Here is an 18,694-nt window from a genome sequence, read left to right on the forward strand (position 1 = left end):
GTTATTTCATAAAATAAAAAAAATAAAACAATATATATATATATATATAATCAATATTTAATTCTATCTGAAAATACATCTGGGAACAAATGATCAGGAAGCAGTAAGAGTTTGGTAGTGCTCTGTTCATTGGAACATTTGACCCAGTTGTTGACTGAACAAACAAGAATGACAGTGAGATTTCACAGCTGTGCTAATCTACCCAGGCTCCAAGTACAACAGGTCATTACGAAGCCTTACAGAGGCGACAACTGCAACCTTTAGCAACTTCAACCTGCTTAAGGCAGATCTATCATTTTCAAGAAATAATACATTTAAGATTTCCTTTTCTTATATTCCACAGAGTGTGGAAACTTACTGAACAGCTTGAGTGAGTTCAGTCTCTGTCCAAAAGGCATGAAAGGTCATTATCGGGTTTATTATTGACTAGCACTGGTAATGCTATCGGGTTAAATATTAAGACCTACTGCCAATAAAATTGAAGCTTCAAAGAGACACAAAAAAATCATTACTGTTAGAGGCATAAAGACAACATGCTTCACACGCGAGTCATTACAGCCTAAAATATGAAGCCAGATAAAACTTAAAGGGGTAGTTCACCCAAGAATGAATATTTACTCAATATTTACTCACCCTAAAGTGCTTATAAACCTTTATGAGCTTGATGAACACAAAAGAAGATATTTTGATGAAAGCTAAAAACCGGTGACTTCCATTGTAGGAAAAACAAATATTATGGAAGGCGATGGTTACAGGTTTTCAGCTTTCTTCAAAGTGACTTCTTTTGTGTTCAACAGAAGAAGGAAACTCATCAGGGTTTGGAATGAGTGTAAAGTGAAGGAAAAATGTACATTTTTTAGTGAACTATCCCTTTAAAATTTCCTCGCGTGCCACTTTGTGTGTTGCAACCTGTCTAGTGACTCAACTTCTAGATGATTCTACAGCCTGAAGCATATGAGAGACTAAGATCAGTCAAACTTTTGTGACAGTTTTCAGTTACATTTTACATCCACAGATCAGAATTTTCCAAGAAAGACATGTTTCATGCAGCAGCGTGAGGAATGGATTCTGACCATATACATTCCAGCTAAAGTACAGTATGTACTGTCACATCAGACTGTGAAATCTATAAATAACCTTAAAGTGTAAAGTGAGGCCATGGGTTCAGGGTTCAGGACATCTGCTGTATAAGTTCTGTGAAGCTGCAAGTCATTTGGACAGTTTGTGGATCAAGCACAATAACTGCATTCAGGCTCATGGGCAGCCTGGTGAAAGGGGGGCTTCTTTTTTCTCAAAAAGTGGACCTTTTTGCAGTTATTCGCCTCATTTTCTATTTAACTGTGAAATTAAAATACCTGCATTTTAATGAGATTTTAAGCACCATTTTTAGCTGGATTAGCTTGTTGGATTCATGAAAAATATTTGTTAGCAATGGCCAAACTGATTAGCTGAAATCGCACCAAAGCGACGGCCAACAGACGATTCCGTTTGGTTTTAACCCATTTGTGCCCAATTTTTAAAAAGTTGTTTCATGTACGTTGTTAATAGTGTCCTATATGAATATGTTTTGCATTTATTTTCAAGAAAATTGTATTTGAATATATGGGCAAATATGTTGTAAGAACGCTCTAGCACTCTGCACCAGTGATATTTTAACTCTCTTTGTAGGAGTGGGAACAGTGGGAGAAGTTGATTTTACTCTGAGGATTTTGCTGTATACCAAATTGTGTATCAAAAGGTTACTTTAAAGTAAAGATATCAGTTAAATGCTTATGTTTAGATGGGGTATTATGAAAGGAAAAATCAATAAACAAGAACAATAACCTTGATTTATTAACTTATTAACACATTATTCCCAAATTCCCTATAAGTCATGTACTTACAAGGTATTTGTCCACCAGCAACTGTAGTTACTGCTTGAACTTTTGACAAAGTATACAAAAAAACTCTAGATCTCTTGAAAGATTTGTTTTATTTGGATGAATCTAGAGACCTTCATGATTATTTTGATGTATGTTTGTGAACAAAAATAAATTTTTAGTAACATGAAAGTTGTCTTTGTTTGGGGGGGGGTTTGCCTCCATTTTGCATCCTGGAATTAGGGGGAGGAAGTTGAAGGCCTCAAGTAAATCAGTTCCTTTTTTTCTTTCTTGAAATCTTTTATTTGGTTGTTTGCTTGCTTGCCTTAAATGGGTTAATGACTTTTACTTTGGATTATTTTCACTATTTATGATGGCATAACAGCCAAAATAGGACAAATGGGTATTTATAGGATAAATTTTGTACCTTTGTCAGTGAGGGGTGGGTCTTCCGAACCACCTGAACCCCCCTGGCTACGAGACTGACTTTAGAGTATGATACTCACATAGATTTATAAAGTATTATTCATTTTCCTTCGGCTAAGTCCCTTTATTCAACAGGGGTCGCCACTGCGGAATGAACCACCAACTTATTACAATATGGCCAATTTAGTTTATCCACTTCACCTATGCCTGCATGTCTTTGGATTGTGGGGGAAACCCGAGCACCCAGAGAAAATCCACACGAACGCGGTGAGAACATACAAACTCCACACAGAAATGCCAACTGGCCCAGTCGGGACTCGAACCAGTGACATTTTTGCTGTGAGGTGACAATGCTAACCACTAAGCCATTTGTCGCCGGTATTATAGTCATAAATTTCACACCATTAAGCCATTTTGTATCTGCTGTGTTCAGCCTATTATTACACTCGGTTTATGTGGTTTTATGAGCTGCTAAAATCAGTCTGGTCCAGAAAATAAACCGCCAGTCTGTTACTGTTACTGTAAAAAAAGATTAAATAAATAAATTACACAAATACAGCAAAGACATCCAAAATAATTGTCATAATATTCCAAGAAGAGCACATATCTTGTTTTAAACCAGTCAAAGAGATTTAATAAATACATCAATTTCAATAAAAAGGCTTCGAATTTTTAAAAATGTCCAACAAAAATAAAGAAATGAATAATGTAGACTAGTTCTCAGGTTATATTAGTTTTACCAGCTTGCCTTTATAGTTACAAATGAAATCTTGTAATCGAAATGCTATTGCATAAATGCCCATATTAAGCTATTCCAAAGGGTTTTTTACTCTGAAATAAATGAATCATGGTTTCATCTTCAATTTTACAAAAAGAGCACGAACTCTCAATATACTCTGCCAAAGTACTATTCATTTAATGGATATGTTTTCTGAAGATCATTTGTTTTATTGTGAATGCAGTACTTATGCGGTAACCTCTTTTTTTCAGTCAAGTCAATGCAGTGAAGTTTGCCTGTTATACTTTTTATTTTGGAAAATTTCGAAATATTTATTATTACATAATTTTTTATCAAGTACACTAATTCCAGAAATTCTGAAAAACCGGTTTACACGTTCATGATTTACCTGATGAGCCTGCTTTTGCCCTAAAGCAACCAGTACGAACATCCAGTCCACAAATACTGTCAACGTTCAGTAGATCTTTCTTTTTTTAACAAGAAAATGTGTCTTCTGAACAGTCTATCTTTTTGGGCAGTCTATCAGCAAGCTATATACATATTCGCACCCTGCCTCAGCTTCTCGGTCTCTACGCTTTTGCTGAATATACAGTGAACGCGCGCTCTCTGCTGTTACAGCTGTGCGACACTCAGCTAACACTCACTGAACGTGAATCTATTTCTACCCATACAGCATGCGACGTGTTCACTGTAAATAATGCTTAAAACCTTTTTAGAAGAAGAAAGGGTCAGGATTTTTTTTTTCAAACAAATTAGCCTGTAAAATTATAATTTGTCCTGTAGAGATGAGTGTAAAGAAAAGTAAATGTAAAGACAACGTAAATGTAAGAAAATATAAAGAAAACGTATATGTAAAGAAAGGTTTTTGAGCTAAAGAATCATTTTTCACTGCATGAACCTTTATGAAGTGGCTCCATGGATGTGAAAAATTCTTCATAGACTTTATCTTCTTCATATATTTAAGAGTGTGGATTAATATCCAATTTAAAAGTCTCCTAAAACTCATGTAAAAAATAAATAAATAAATAAACAGGACAGTGTTTCTGATTATGGTGTTCAATATATACAGTTGCAATCAGAATTATTAGAACCCATACCCCCCCCCCCCCCCTGAATTATTAGCCCCCCTGTTTGTTTTTTCCCCAATTTCTGTTTAACGGAGAGATTTTTTCAACACATTTCAAACATAATAGCTTTAATTACTCATTTCTAATAACTGATTTATTGTATTTTTGCCATGATGACAGTAAATAGTGTTTTACTAGATATTTTTCAAGATACTTCTATACAGCTTAAAGTGACATTTTAAAGGCTTAACCAGGTTAATTGGGTTAACTAGGCAGGTTAGGGTAATTAGGCAAGTTATTGTATAACGATGGTTTGTTCTGTAGCCTATCGAAAAAATAAAGCTTACAGGCGCTAATAATTTTGACCTTAAAATGGCTTTAAAAATTTTTAAAACTGCTTTTATTCTAGCTTAAATAAAACAAATAAAACTTTCTCCTGAAGAAACAATATTACCAGACATACTGTAAAAATTTCCTTGCTCAGTTAAACATTATTTGGGAAATATTTAAAAAAGGAAAAAACTATTCAAAGGGGGTTTAATAACTCTGATTGCAACTGTATATTATATATAATATATTTTAAGGACATTATAATGTAATGAAATATTCTCTGCAGATCAAAGGCAAAGGCATACCTTAATAATCTGGTAATTATTCATAGACATAATTATTGGAAAGAAAGTTCTTAGGTAACACCCTTTTACATTTACAGTTCTTTAGCAATCATGCTATGTGCCGTTGAGAAATAAGTGCGGTGCATTTTTTAGTCTTCCTTCAATTGTCCCAACTTCCTGTGAACCAAATACTTTTCTGATTGTGAATCATTTCCTGCCCTGATGTTGCATCTAACGCTTCAGCACCACAACTAGGACAGACTCTGCATAGATCATGTGAAAGGTGAAACCAGACTTTCTGGAGCAGACATCTTATACTAACACTGACAACAACAATCTGCTGAAAAAGCGCTGCAAAACAATTACAGCTAATTTTTAATCAAAATTGTTATTGCCTTGTTTTCCCAGTAGGAGGCACTATATACTCACTCATAGTCACTTTTATTATCAGGTTTTATGATCCAAACAGCACAGTGAAAGTGATTAACAATTTTCTATGGTATCATGTTTTGTTGCCTCCGGGAAACACTATTTCTCCTTCCTTTTTTCGTTTCCCTATTTTTTCTTTCTTGCTTTATTTTTTATATATAAAATGAGAACTCAACTAACCAATGAAAATGCAAAAAACCTTTCAGCACAAGTGGACGTCACATGGCTCCATATTTTCTCTAATAAATCATGCGTTTTTACCAGTTTTTTTTTTCCCAGTGATTGCCTAAAGAATCATAGTCACCTTCTATATTAAATAAGTATTTAAAAATAACGTTAAAACTAATTATATATAATAATACATAATCTAGTTTACACAATATGCTGTATTATTAGAAATAAAGCCAGCTTCTGTAAAACTCACTAGGCACTTTATTAGATACACCTTACTAGTACCTGGTTGGACCCCTTTTGCTTTCAGAACAGCCTTAATCTTTCGTGGCATATATTCAACAAGGTACTAGAGATATTCCTCAGAGATTTTGGTCCAATTTGACATGATAGCATCGCACAGTTGCTGTAGATTTGTCTGCTGCACATCCATGATGCAAATCTCTCATTCCACCACATCCCAAATGTGCTCTATTGGATTGAGCTCTGGTGACTGTGGAGGCCATTTAAGTACAGTGAACTCATTGTCATGTTCAGGAAACCAGTCTGAGATGATTCACTCTTTGTGGCATTATCCTGCTGGAAGTAGCCATCAGAAGATGGGTACACTGTTGTCATAAAGAGATGGACATGGTCAGCAACAATACTCAGGTAGGCTGTGCTAGCAGAAATCGAACCAGGCAACATTTTTCCAATCTCTATTGTATAATTTTGGTGAGTATGTGCGAATTGTAGCCTCAATTTCTTGTTCTTAGCTGATAGGAGTGGCACCCGATGTAGGCCTAGTCTTCCACTGCTGTAGGCCATCCACCTCAAGGTTGGATGTGTTGTGCATTCAGAGATGCTCTTCTGCATACCTCGGTTGTTACAAGTGGTTATTCGAGTTACTGTTGACTTTCTATCAGCTTGAACCAGTCTGGCCATTCTCCTCTAGCCTCTGGCAACAGCAAGGGATTTGCATCCACAGAACTGCCGCTCACTGGATATTTTCTCTTTTTCGGACGATTCTCTGTAAACCCTAGATATGATTGTGCGTGAAAATCTCAGTAGATCAGCAGTTTCTGAAATATTCAGACCAACAACCATGCCACATTCAAAGTGCCTTAAATCATCTTTCTTCCCCATTCTGATGCTCGGTTAGAACCGCAGAAAATTGTCTTTACCATGTCTACATGTCTAAATGCATTGAGTTGCTGCCATGTGATTGGCTGATTAGAAATTTGCATTAACTAGCAGTTGAACAGGTGTATCTAATTAAGTGGCTGGTGAGTGTGTACGTGTTTTTGTGACATATCAGGACACAAATCTGTATAATGACATAGGTATGACACAGGTATTACAAAAAGGAGGTGAAATATGAGGACATTCGTGACGTCCTCATTTCTCAAAAAGCTTGTAAATCCCACAGGATGAGTTTAATCAGAGAGTAAAGCTGCACACAGTCTCCTTTTATGGTTGGGGCGACATAGTGGCGCAGTAGGTAGTGCCGTCACCTCACAGCAAGAAGGTCGCTGGTTCGAGCCTCTGCTGGGTCAGTTGGCATTTCTGTGTGGAGTTTACATGTTCTCCCTGCGTTCGCGTGGGTTTCCTCCTGGTACTTTGGTTTCCAAAGACATGCAGTACAAGTGAATTGGGTGTGTGTGAATAAGTGTGTTTGTGTTTCCCAGTGATGGGCTGCAGATGGAAGGGCATGTGTTGCATAAAATAAATGCTGGATAAGTTGGCGGTTCATTCCGCTGTGGTGACCCCAGATAAATAAAGGGACTAAGCTGAAAAGAAAATGAAAAAAACGGAGGACCCGGAGGGGACCTGTGCAAACATGGGGAGAACATGCAAACTCCACACAGATATGCCAACTGACCCAGCCGAGGCTCGAACCAGCAACCTTCTTGCTGTGAGGCTATCGTGCTACCCACTGCACCACCGTGACACCTTATATATATGAAAGAAGTATAAAAATAAAATATGAAATGAATAAAAACTGGATGTGTCTGTTTGTTCAAGTGTTTAAATTTCTAGCTTCAAGTCATGTGAACATATTTCCTTAATCACCACTATCTAAGTTATTAAGCAGATGGTTATCATCTCATAGCTGATAACAGATTATACACTCTGCTAGTTTATAATGAGCAAAGCCATATTTGAATGACTTCATCCACCAATGCAGTTTATGTCTAGTGTGTGAATGTTTTGACTGTTACACAGAATAACCAAGTGCTTACCTGGAATATAAGGGAGTGTCTGGTGAACTCTCTCCATCTCTTCTTTCTTTATTAAGCCTAACCTGTTCTGCCGTGGCATTACTTTGAAGATTGTGGGTGGCTACATTTAGATCACTGACTAAGCAGCATTTCTATCCACAGAGTCATCAAGCTCCTGTCCTCTTGCTGACACAGACATAATTACTGACATCATTTAACACTACAAGCGCCCTGAGAGTCTTTTATCACACTATAATCCATCACAAACCAAGGACTGATTACCCAGAACAGCAAATAAGGCAGAGCATCCTCATGCTTCACGTCTACACGTAGCTCCAACACATTGTTCAGCAGGTATGGTGTAAAAACTCTAATGCCGGATAGCTGCTTCTTACTCAGGGCTGTTGATACTAATGAGGAGAGATCGTCACTAATAGACGGGGATTTCCTCCTCTGATCACATGTATAAATGTCTCTTCAGCCAGGATTTCACTAAATATTTCTTATATACTTCAGCCATACTAAAGAAAAATGATATTATAGATATATTAGAGGTATTAAAGATTACACTCATCGGCCACTTTATTAGGTACACCTTAATAGTATTGGATTGGACTCCCTTTTGCCTTCAGAACTACTTTAATCCTTCGTAATATAAATTTAACAACGTAGTGGAAATATTCCTCAGAGATTTTGATCCATATTGACATTATAGCATCACGCAGTTGCTGCAGATTTGTTGGCTGCACATTGTTGCAAATCTCCCGTTCCACCACATCCCAAAGGTGCTCTATTGGATTGAGGTATGGTGACTGTGGAGGCCATTTGAGTACAGTGAACTCATTTTCATGTTCAGGAAACCAGTCTGAGATGATTTGTGCTTTATGACATTATCCTGCTGGAAGTAGTCATCAGAAGATGGGTACACTGTGGTCATAAAGGGATGGCATGGTCAGCAACAATACTCAGGTAGGCTGTGGCGATATATTAAATTATATTAATGCGATAAATGTGGTATATTAAATTATATCTTTGCTTGAAATTGTGTAAACAGCATCCATAAAATGCTTTCCTGCTGAAAAAAACAACAACAAAAGAAAAAATAATACAAACCACAGACTCTTTTGTATTTTTTGGTTGAGATGCTAATGATCTAATCTGATTTATTGATTTATGCTAAGCTAAGCTAAAAGTGCTCCTGCCAGACTGTAGATCGGCTGAATGGATTAGTAAAATGGTAAAACTTAACTGCTTAACACTCGGGTAAAATGAGCATTTCTCCAAAATAAAAAGTGGTGTTCCTTTAAAAGTGTTTTGGGTTTTGCAGTGCATTTTTTATCAGGCTCCAGTCCTCTTTACTGTTCATCTTTGAAATGATGTCTCTTTCTTGGGAAGGGGAGTATAGTTTGTCTTTCCCTTGGGGAAAGTGTGAGTTTCTGATACACCACGCTGGCTTTTCTTAATGTCTTTCTGTTACAATTTCTAATCTTAGTTGCCTCAAGTGCTGACAGAATGTAGATTAGGGGGTTATGTAACTTGAAGAAACACAAAACAAAGTCATGTTTATTTATACGACTATTTATTAATTTGATTACACAAATCATACGTTGACATCAAGGACTCCCAGCAGGTCGTAACTAAGTGGAAGATCTAAAAAAAGGCTCTTCTCATATGAGTGGGCAGAGAGCAACACACACACACTCAACAAGTTTTTCCAGCCCTTGTACAAAGTGAGCCTGTGATGACATAATGGGAACACTGTATCACTGAACCAACATGAGATATGACAATGCTCTACAAAGGGTTGTAAAATATATGATAGACTGACATTCATAAATGTAGCTTGGAAAAATACTTCCAGTGTTTCAACTTAGTCTGACAATGAACCATTGGGTTAAATGAGGAAAATATAATTGGACTGTGATAGGTTTTTTGTTTCCAGTCATAGCAAATGGTACAGTATTTAAAAAAATGCATCAGTTTTATAGGGATGCACAATATCAGGGCCATATTGATTATGGGCCAACATTACTGACCATTTTATTTATTGTGATTGGCTAAAGTTATATAGCATTGGCCGAATTCAGTCATTCTTTTTCCTTCTCTTAGTCCCATTACTTATCAGGGGTTACCACAGCGGAATGAACCGTTAACTTTTACAGCATATGTTTTACACAGCGGATGCCCTTCCAGCTGCAAGCCAGTACTAAGAAACACCCATACACTCTCACATTCACACACATACACTACATCAATTGAGTTTATTCAATTCACCTATAGTGCATGTCTTTGGACTGTGGGGGAAACTGGAGAACCCAGAGAAAACCCACATGAACACGGGGAGAACATGCAAACTCCACACAGAAACGCCAAATGACCCAGCCGGGACTTGAACAAGCGACCTTCTTGCTGTGAGGCCACAGTGCCAACCACTGAGCCATTGTGTCACTGAAAATATATTACAAAATGAATAATAGATGACAGAAATCAAAATACTTTGTTTGATTACTAATAGACAGCTCGCTAAAATAACTATCACAGGGTCTGACCAAAGAAATTGAAATTTTAATCCATCTGAATGATTTATCAACCAGCAAAGCACAAACAAAATGCTATCCTTTCCTGTGTTCTGAGTGACTGAATTTTCAGTCCGTCAAGTGTACTAATATAGGGAATAGTGACTGAGGGTGTATACGGTGAGCATGGACACAGAACTAGCACTAGTTATACTTTGGTCATTTTTGAGCAAGATAATAACGGTCTAATATATTAAAAAAATGTTGCTAAACTAAGCTAAAAGTGCTCCTATTAGACTCAGAGATTGGCTGAAAGAAAGAAAGAAAGAAAGAAAGAAAGAAAGAAAGAAAGAAAGAAAGAAAGAAAGAAAGAAAGAAAGAAAGAAAGAGAACACGATTCCTTCTCTGTGCTTCTTTCCAGAGAGAGAGAAATAAATAAATAAACAAAAAGAATAAAATAAGAAAAGAAAGAAAGAAAGAAAGAAAGACGGATTCACGTAACAGACACCTGTCTCTGTGTGAAGATATGATACACTGTTTTATCAGGAAGTTGATTCACGTTGGAGGATCCAACTCTTTCCATATTATATTTTCTAATCCATATGAATGTGTACGATCTCATTCAGTTTTGTACAATTTGCTTATCCCCAATGACGATTGGGTTTAGGGGTGGGGTTGGGTGCCATGCCTCCTTTTAAAAATCTTACAATTGTTTTGATGAACTCATATGAATTAGCCACTAAACTGACAAAACGTAAAATAGTTGTTTCCTTGTGAGATCAGGCAGGAGGATCAACATATAAGCACAATAGATGTGTACCTGCAAAAGGTTTTTTCAGTCTGAAATGAGTGAGTGAGTGTATGAGTGAGGAACTGAGGGAGTTGGGGTAGTGTGTGTGGGGATGTTTTCTGTCTGATAAATGAATATAGCCTGGATACCCATTCATTTCCTATGGCGATCACTTTTGACCGGGAACACCACAGGTGTAACAAGGTTGATTAACACTCAAAATTCAATGAAAGAGGTGATCATCACTTTTAAATGTTTAAATGCATAGTGTGGAGGATATCATAAGGTCTTTAGGCAATCAGATGTAAAACACAATATTTATGAGTGATTTAAGTCCGAACACGACAGGAAGGTTAATTGATATTTTAAAACAACATTATCATAATGTAACAAATCAAAATAATAATTAGGCTTACATTCAAATATCCTATGTCTTATATTATTATATAATATTAAAGAATTCTTTTTTACATTATTAAATAATAATAATATATACCAACGACAATAAATATAATTTCTGATGATCTAATTTAACTTCAAAAGGTCTGCTGATGCGCGCGCAAACAAAACTTCATTTCCCACACTGCAAAGCATCCAACAGCTTCAAACAGCTGACAGAGGGCGAGACCTACGCGAGCGCTTCTCAGAGGCTTCACGGGATATTCATGCAACATCTGAGGCGGAACAAGCTGACAACACGTCCTGTCAGGCTGTCAAACCAGTCCACGACTATGTTTGACGAGTGCGTTTGCGCCGCAAACCAGTAACAGAACTTATCTAGACTAGGACTGTCACCTCCGTTTAGTTAACAACAGCATGTCTTTGCACTAGTGTTTTGCTGTAGTTCGAGCTCATGCCCCTAAAGCCGTGCCAATGCCGAGGAATGGATACTAGCAGTGTCTCTGGTAAAGTTGGAAATATGGTCGCAAGTGATGAGGAGCATTTGCAGTGCAGTAACGCTGGAATGGACGCGCTTCACCAATGTGAACTGATCCAGAGGCTGATCGAGATCTCCATCTCCAGTCTGAAGGGGCTCCGGACCAAATGCGCCGCTTCAAACGACCTGACCCAACACGAAATACGTGCTTTAGAGGTAATAACATTTAGTTTTTGGATGCCTACCTGTAAGTGCTTTTTGACAGGTTGCATAGTCTTACATCAAACAAGTTTGCACCACTTATAGTGTGATTTAGTGTTCAATAATAGCTGCAATAGGTGCTTGCTTTAATAACCATTCATTATGTTGTCTGTTAATACATTGCATTGAGGTGAATTTGGGTTTATATTCGCACATTTGGACTTTCACCTTCCTAATATAATTTCAGATAAGTATTCTTTGGAAATTCTAGATCATATTAGCAGCCAATGACTATTAAAGTACAACATTGTTTACAGTCAATTAAAAAGAAATGGTGCTAATGTTGTTTCGAAGTCATACTTACAAGCAATTTTAGACTAATTATTCAAAGCAGCATGTTACCAATTGTAACTAGTCAAACGTAAACTAATGTGCTAATATAAAGCCAACTTTACCCCAATATACAATTGTTGTATAATTTGTAGGGCCATGGAAACCCCCTCTTACTTCCTGGTTGTTTGGTGTAGTTATTGAGGGTGCATTTGACAACCCCCCTTATGATGTAAAGCTTTACTTGTGCAATGCTAAGTAGACGTGTTTGCGGTTGAAAAATTTAACAGCACTTTATCTGTGATAACATGGAGTGCTTGATGCTTCTTTAAACGTGCCATGGGTTGCAGTGTTGTGAGTATAATAATATGTTTACTTGATATGGTGCATTTGGCTAAAGCATAAACATGCATTATTGAGGTAAAGTTGGTTTTATATTCGCACATTCGTTCAGTGAAACTTGTGACATGCTCTCTATATTGTTTATCATGACACATTAAATATTCAGTCTATAATCAGATGCAAGTTTGACTTGAAAACAACATTGTTCACATTTAAAGGGCACCTATTTTACCCCCTTTTCAAGATTTAAGATAAGTCTTTTGTGTCTCCAGAGTGTGTCTGTAAAGTTTCAGCTGAAAACACCCATCAGATTATTTATTATACCTCTCAGAATGCTCTGAACACAATGTAGCTGTTTGTGTTGCTTGTGCCTTTAATCCTAGTTCTTCCCGTCCACCGTTCCCACATGCCTGTCAGAGTGTGCCTCAATCTCCGCCTCGGCTGCATCAGATAAACAGCACAGTGACAGACATGAAGGAAGCAGATCTCACGTAACGTTTGTGAATAATGCTACAGTAAGAATGATTATTTGATGTATTTGTTGTGGAGTTAATTCAAGCCTTTCTGCAATGATAAGTCACACACAATGTCGTTTACGCACATACACACACAACGATTTAGCTTTGCATTAATGTGACAGGATACACATTAATGTCCTCTGCTGTATGAATATTCGTTATGTTAATGTACAAAATTAAACCTGATTTAACGTCCACAAACCGGAATTGAAGCATCTTCTTTTATAATTGTACTGACATGGGGTTGTGGTGATAAATACGGTAATATCGCAGTAAATCATTACAAACATGCACTGTTTTACAAACTTTTTAAACTTGTAAAACTCAATCTTGATCACATTTGATGATGATTGATGATCACAGAGAGCTGAACAGATCTTTTAATCCCAGCGCAAGCATCGTCTTGTTGATCTGATTATACACATTAATACTGAGACATGTTCATATGCGGCTGTCAATCAATTTTGTGGGCGGGGAAACCGCACTCCTACGTCACGTTGCAGTCGACCTAAAAATGGGGGGATTTGGATCCTATTTTAACGTCAGGAAATTAAAAAAGAGACTCACCCCAATATGACTGTGGACACACTATACCTGCACATAGTCCTGTCCAAACAGCCTACTAAAGATGATTTTCATCATAGGTGCCCTTTAAATAAACAGTGCTAATGTTATACTTTGATAGTCATTGGCTGCTATATGATTTCACTATAGAATTTGCAAAGAGCATATTATTAAAGAGAAAGTCTGAATGTGTAAACATAAACCCAACTTTACCTTAATACAGGCATTTAAGCCAAGTTGTTTTGCAAAACGTTAGTAGGTCTGCTTTTTTTTCTGCTCTTTTGATAATGACGTTGCTAATGCTTTCATTTTGAGTAACTGTCAAACTCTTCTTAGTGGTAATCACTGCAATGGAATACTTTTGCAATAATCTCTTCTAGATGAGTAAACTAGTCAAAGTCCTGAAGCTGATTCAAAACTGTAGGTTCCATGTCAAACGGTTTGTTATCTCAGTTTAGCTCTGCAAACAAGTGGAGCATATGTCAGACAGAGCGTTGGAGCTATTTTTAACCATACTCAGGTATTTTGAAACAGTGGTTAACCCCTCCCACAAAAAGTGAACTGAAATCCCAAGTTGGTTGAACCTGTGGAAAAGCGTCACTTTTAATCCTAATGTGTTTGTATTTCTTCAAATAACATAACATGGCTGCTTTTCCGTGAAGATTAGTTTATCTACATAGTAAGGTCAAGCACCTTCTTCTCCAAATAAAAACTTTTCATGATCCCACTTGGAGATCCATGCTTGCAGACTCTCACTTTTTAGTCATGATGGGCTTTTTCAAATAAACGATGCATCTTTGCTGCTAGTTCTCACAGACACAGGTGATTATCACATTGTGGTGGATTGGTGCTTATTTCGGAGATGCTTATCTACTCACTGTGTATGTCTTAGGGAGGTGCTTCAAATATTTCTCATGGTTAAATACAGAAATGGCATCCGTTCAAGCAAGGCTGTGTCAAGTTTTTATTCACTTGTCTTATTATAAGCCAAGTGCAAGAAAGGGAATGGAAAATATGCCCTCCAAACCACAACAACCATTATATAACAGAAAATGATAATGAGTGGTGGCCCAAGGCCACACAGTGAACTATAATTACAAGCAATAAAAATATGCTAAACAGTAAGCAATATGAGAGTGCTATATACAAACTAAAGTAGAGTGTTAAATATAGTGTTAGATACATTTGTATTGCAATATGCAAACAGAGGAGTCTAGTGCTCATAAAATGACTGTAATGCAGCAAGGATTGTGCTGAGGTAGAACAACAACAAGCAGAGTCAGGGGTATGGGTTGCATTTCTGCGTTGGGTGGGGATGGACACTGACAGTACATTTGTTCATGGGAAGAGTTACTGCATAGTCTCTCACAACTTGTGGAAAGAGACCTTTCTTTCATCTGGTGGTTTTCAGCACCTCAGTCTTTCTCCAAATGGTATAATATGAAACAATTCAGAGGCAGTGATGAACTGAGCTGCTCTCACTTTCCATGACTGAGGTTTATTTTACAGCAATTAACATGTCAGACAGTGATCCAGCAGGTAGTTCAGGTACTCTGTATGACACACCTCTAAATACCTGTTAAATGTTCACTTTCTAATTTTAGTCTTCTCTTGAAAAAAGTACTGCCAGGTTGACTTTGAAGTGTAGGTGATTTGCATAAACTCTCCATTTATGTTTTTTTTTTTTGGCAGACCAGAACAAAGGTGTTTTACCTTTTCCTATGCAACTATACTTAGTGCAGTTTACTTGAACTGCATGATATTGGAAATATATATATATATATATATATATATATATATATATATATATATATATATATATATATATATATATATATATATATATATATATATATATATATATATTCACCAGATTACTTGAATGGCTTTATTTGGAAAGAATGCATTCATTTTAGATTGATCGGGATGAAGAGGAGAGTGAATTATGTTAAAGTGCTAATCAAGATAAAAGTGTTTTCTGGTTTTCTGAGGAGTCTTAACAGTATTCAGGTACAGAAATTAAATCATGAAATGTAAAATAACACTGAATAGCCTTCATTGTAGAATTAAGTGCAAATGACGTTTTTGCTATTGATATTTGGCGCCAGTTATTCAGGAAGTGACGATTTTGTTCTCTTTGACTCATTGGATGGAAACGCTGCTTTATTCGCGTCTTATATGTGTTTTATGGTTTTCTGAAGAGTCAGTTGTAAGAGATCATGTGATGATTAAAATGTGTGAATGGATAAACCAGCAGGCTGAGCACATTGGAAAACATCTGAAATGTTGTTTTGGTCATTCTAAATGGCTTTAGTTCACCATTTTAGTTTTAGTGTTATTTTAATATTAATAACCTCCAGAATCGTGATTGTCTGTGCTCCACGTCTCACGCCTTTAAACGCCACCACACTTTCAGTACGTGTCGGCATACTGTCTTCAAGGCATGGGCTGGTATAAGATTCTGATGGTATGATAACCTTGGGTAAAAATATCACTCTTTCACGGTATCACGGTATTGTGATTACTACTCTAAAATATTTACTTTTTAAATATCTGGGTAAAAAACAACACATTTTTTCCCCTTTGAAAACAATACATTTTATTGAAAGATTTAAAATATTTTGGAGCAGTAAACATGTCAGGCTAAATAATAAAAGTAAATCATTGACTTCTGCTGTCTTCATTAGTTTCAAAAACACAGATTTCTTTACAATATAAAATGGCCACTTTGGATATTTTTTCTGCTGGAGATACTGCTGTCCTAAAAAACAAAAAAAAAAGCTAATAAAAAATATTACGCATATATTAGGAATGGTATTACGGAAAATTTTGACGGTTTTAAACCTTGACTTTTCCAAACTGCGGTATATCTTGAAAACGGTTATCATCCCATGCCTACTGTCTTCTGAGGCAAAAGTAAATTTTAAATAAAAAAAAGATTCAGGCAGCTTCTCCTACCGCAGCAAATTATGTTTTTACTGTTGATATTTGGTGCCAGTTAATCAGGAAGTGATGATTTTTTTTCTCTTTGACTCAATGGATTGGAAACGCTGCTTTATTTGCATGTCGTATACGCGATGTTCTAGTTTTGCGCAAAAATTTTATTCACATCTTTGGATGGAAACAGCTACAGTCACTGGCCTTAGAAACACATGCAAAACTTGCAAAAAAGTGTTCCTGCTCAACTATAATCCTAAATCATGTGACTATTGCAGATGTGTACGTTGTATTATCGATTCTGAAACAATATATTGTGCAACCCTACCATTGACATGAATGCATTTCTGTTTTAAAATGCCTAAGTTTAGTTATGGTTGCTCTGTGCTGCTTACCACACCACTCTGGTATCATTGACCTGCGAAAACAATGCATTTTAAAAGAACTAAAGAGCTCAATTTTGTTTGGAAACACTGGTGCCCATTTCAGTGAGGCTATCCATCAAATTTGTCAAGCCCTTTTCAAATGACCATTACACAAATGGTAGACTGCGAGTACGGATGCCACCAAAATATGTGCATTCCCAGTGAGTGTTAATATCACATATCATGCATTTTAGGCTGTATAGTGGTCAGAGATCATTTTATGAAACACAATAAAAGCACCAGAATGAGCGAGGATGTTTTAATTAACTAGTCTACTAGGGGCGGTGTAGTGGCACAGTGGGTAGCACGGTCGCCTCACAGCAAGAAGGTTGCTGGTTCGAGCCTAGGCTGGGCCCATGTTCGCATGGGTTTCCTCCGGGTGCCCAGGTTTCCCCCACAGTCCAAACACATGTGGTATAAGTAAATAGGTAAGCTAAATTTTCCGTAGTGTATGTGTGTTTCCCAGTGATGGGTTGCAGCTGGAAGGGCATCCGCTGCGTAAAACATGCTGGCGGTTCATTTTGATGTGGCGACCCCTGATTAATAAAGGGACTAAGCCTAAAAGAAAATGAATGAATGATGTCATCAGCTTATGCAATTGATGTTATCTTTGATGTTCAGTGGGTCAGGTCAGCATGCTGTGTATTGTGGTGGACTCTGTACACAACTCTAGTGACACCATTGTTAGAAAGGTTGCTTTTAAAGTCACGGATCTCCAGGTGGTCCTGACTCTTTTGATACCTGTGGAGATGTAGGTCTAGTATGCAGTCTGTTGCCAGATTTGCAAGCAACATCAAAAGCTTTCCGTGGACTTTTGTGGGAAGGTGAGGTAGACCGATATGGTGTCAGACCTTGAAAAGTGTCTTGACGTCCTGAAGGCTGTCTCAAAGTGTCAGATGTGATGGCCTGACGGTCTGGGTGATCAGGATTTTGGGGCCGATCACGATTACCGATCACTTGAAGCTATATTGGCCGATACCGATCAAGGATTACAGGGTCTAATTTAAGCATTATTTTTATTTTCATTAATCATGTTCTTATAAATGTATATAACAAATATCATGACAACTGCATTAATTAGTAAGCAACATTCCAATCTAAAACACACCCTTAATAACTCCCAAGTTAACATGCATGCTAAGACGGGAGAAGGATAGGGCACAGTGCTGGAGGAAATGTGGGAAAGACTTAGCAAACCATTTTCACAGATTTTAGAGTTGCCCTGCCATTCAGTCAAACTGGCAGGATGTAATGCAAGTAATACGAAATATTTTTGGTGATGGAATGGACTTTTCTTTTACAACAATTTACCTGGAAAATATTGCAGCCAGCTTAATGGTAAAAGACAAGTATTTATTAAAAATACTTCTAGCAACCACAACCAGTAAGAAAACTGTAACTCGAAAGTGGCTACAACTCAAACCCCCTACTAAATCTGAATGGTTGGATATTGTATCTAACGTTCGAAATATGGAGAGGATGACTTAGAGTAACCAAATCTTTAAATGTATTTGTTAATGTGACCTGCAAGGAAATATGTGAAAAGTCAACTGTTCAATTAAGTTCTGATGTGTTGTTGTATTTTTTATTCTTTCTTTAGATATTATTTGTTTTTGTATTTTTTTCCCTTCCTTTTTCTTCTTTAAAAAAGAGAAATAAAAATAAAGTATATAAAAAAAAACCTCAGA

General features: G+C 36.9%; 1 protein-coding gene across 2 annotated transcripts in view; it reads left to right on the forward strand.

The window, feature by feature from the left end:
* Positions 1-11,463: 11,463 nt before the first annotated feature.
* The window catches only part of ksr1b (kinase suppressor of ras 1b), a 77,181-nt gene continuing 69,950 nt past the window's right edge, over positions 11,464-18,694 (forward strand). Inside the window, exon 1 of one of the 2 annotated variants that reach the window (XM_056473260.1) lies at positions 11,464-11,905. In XM_056473260.1, coding sequence (XP_056329235.1) covers positions 11,666-11,905 — 240 coding nt within the window. In that variant the 5' untranslated portion in view covers positions 11,464-11,665. The remainder of the gene's footprint in view (positions 11,906-18,694) is intronic. The other variant, XM_056473261.1, reaches the window with a different exon arrangement.

This window comes from Danio aesculapii, chromosome 15 (assembly GCF_903798145.1).
Source record: "Danio aesculapii chromosome 15, fDanAes4.1, whole genome shotgun sequence".
Lineage (NCBI taxonomy): Eukaryota > Metazoa > Chordata > Actinopteri > Cypriniformes > Danionidae > Danio > Danio aesculapii.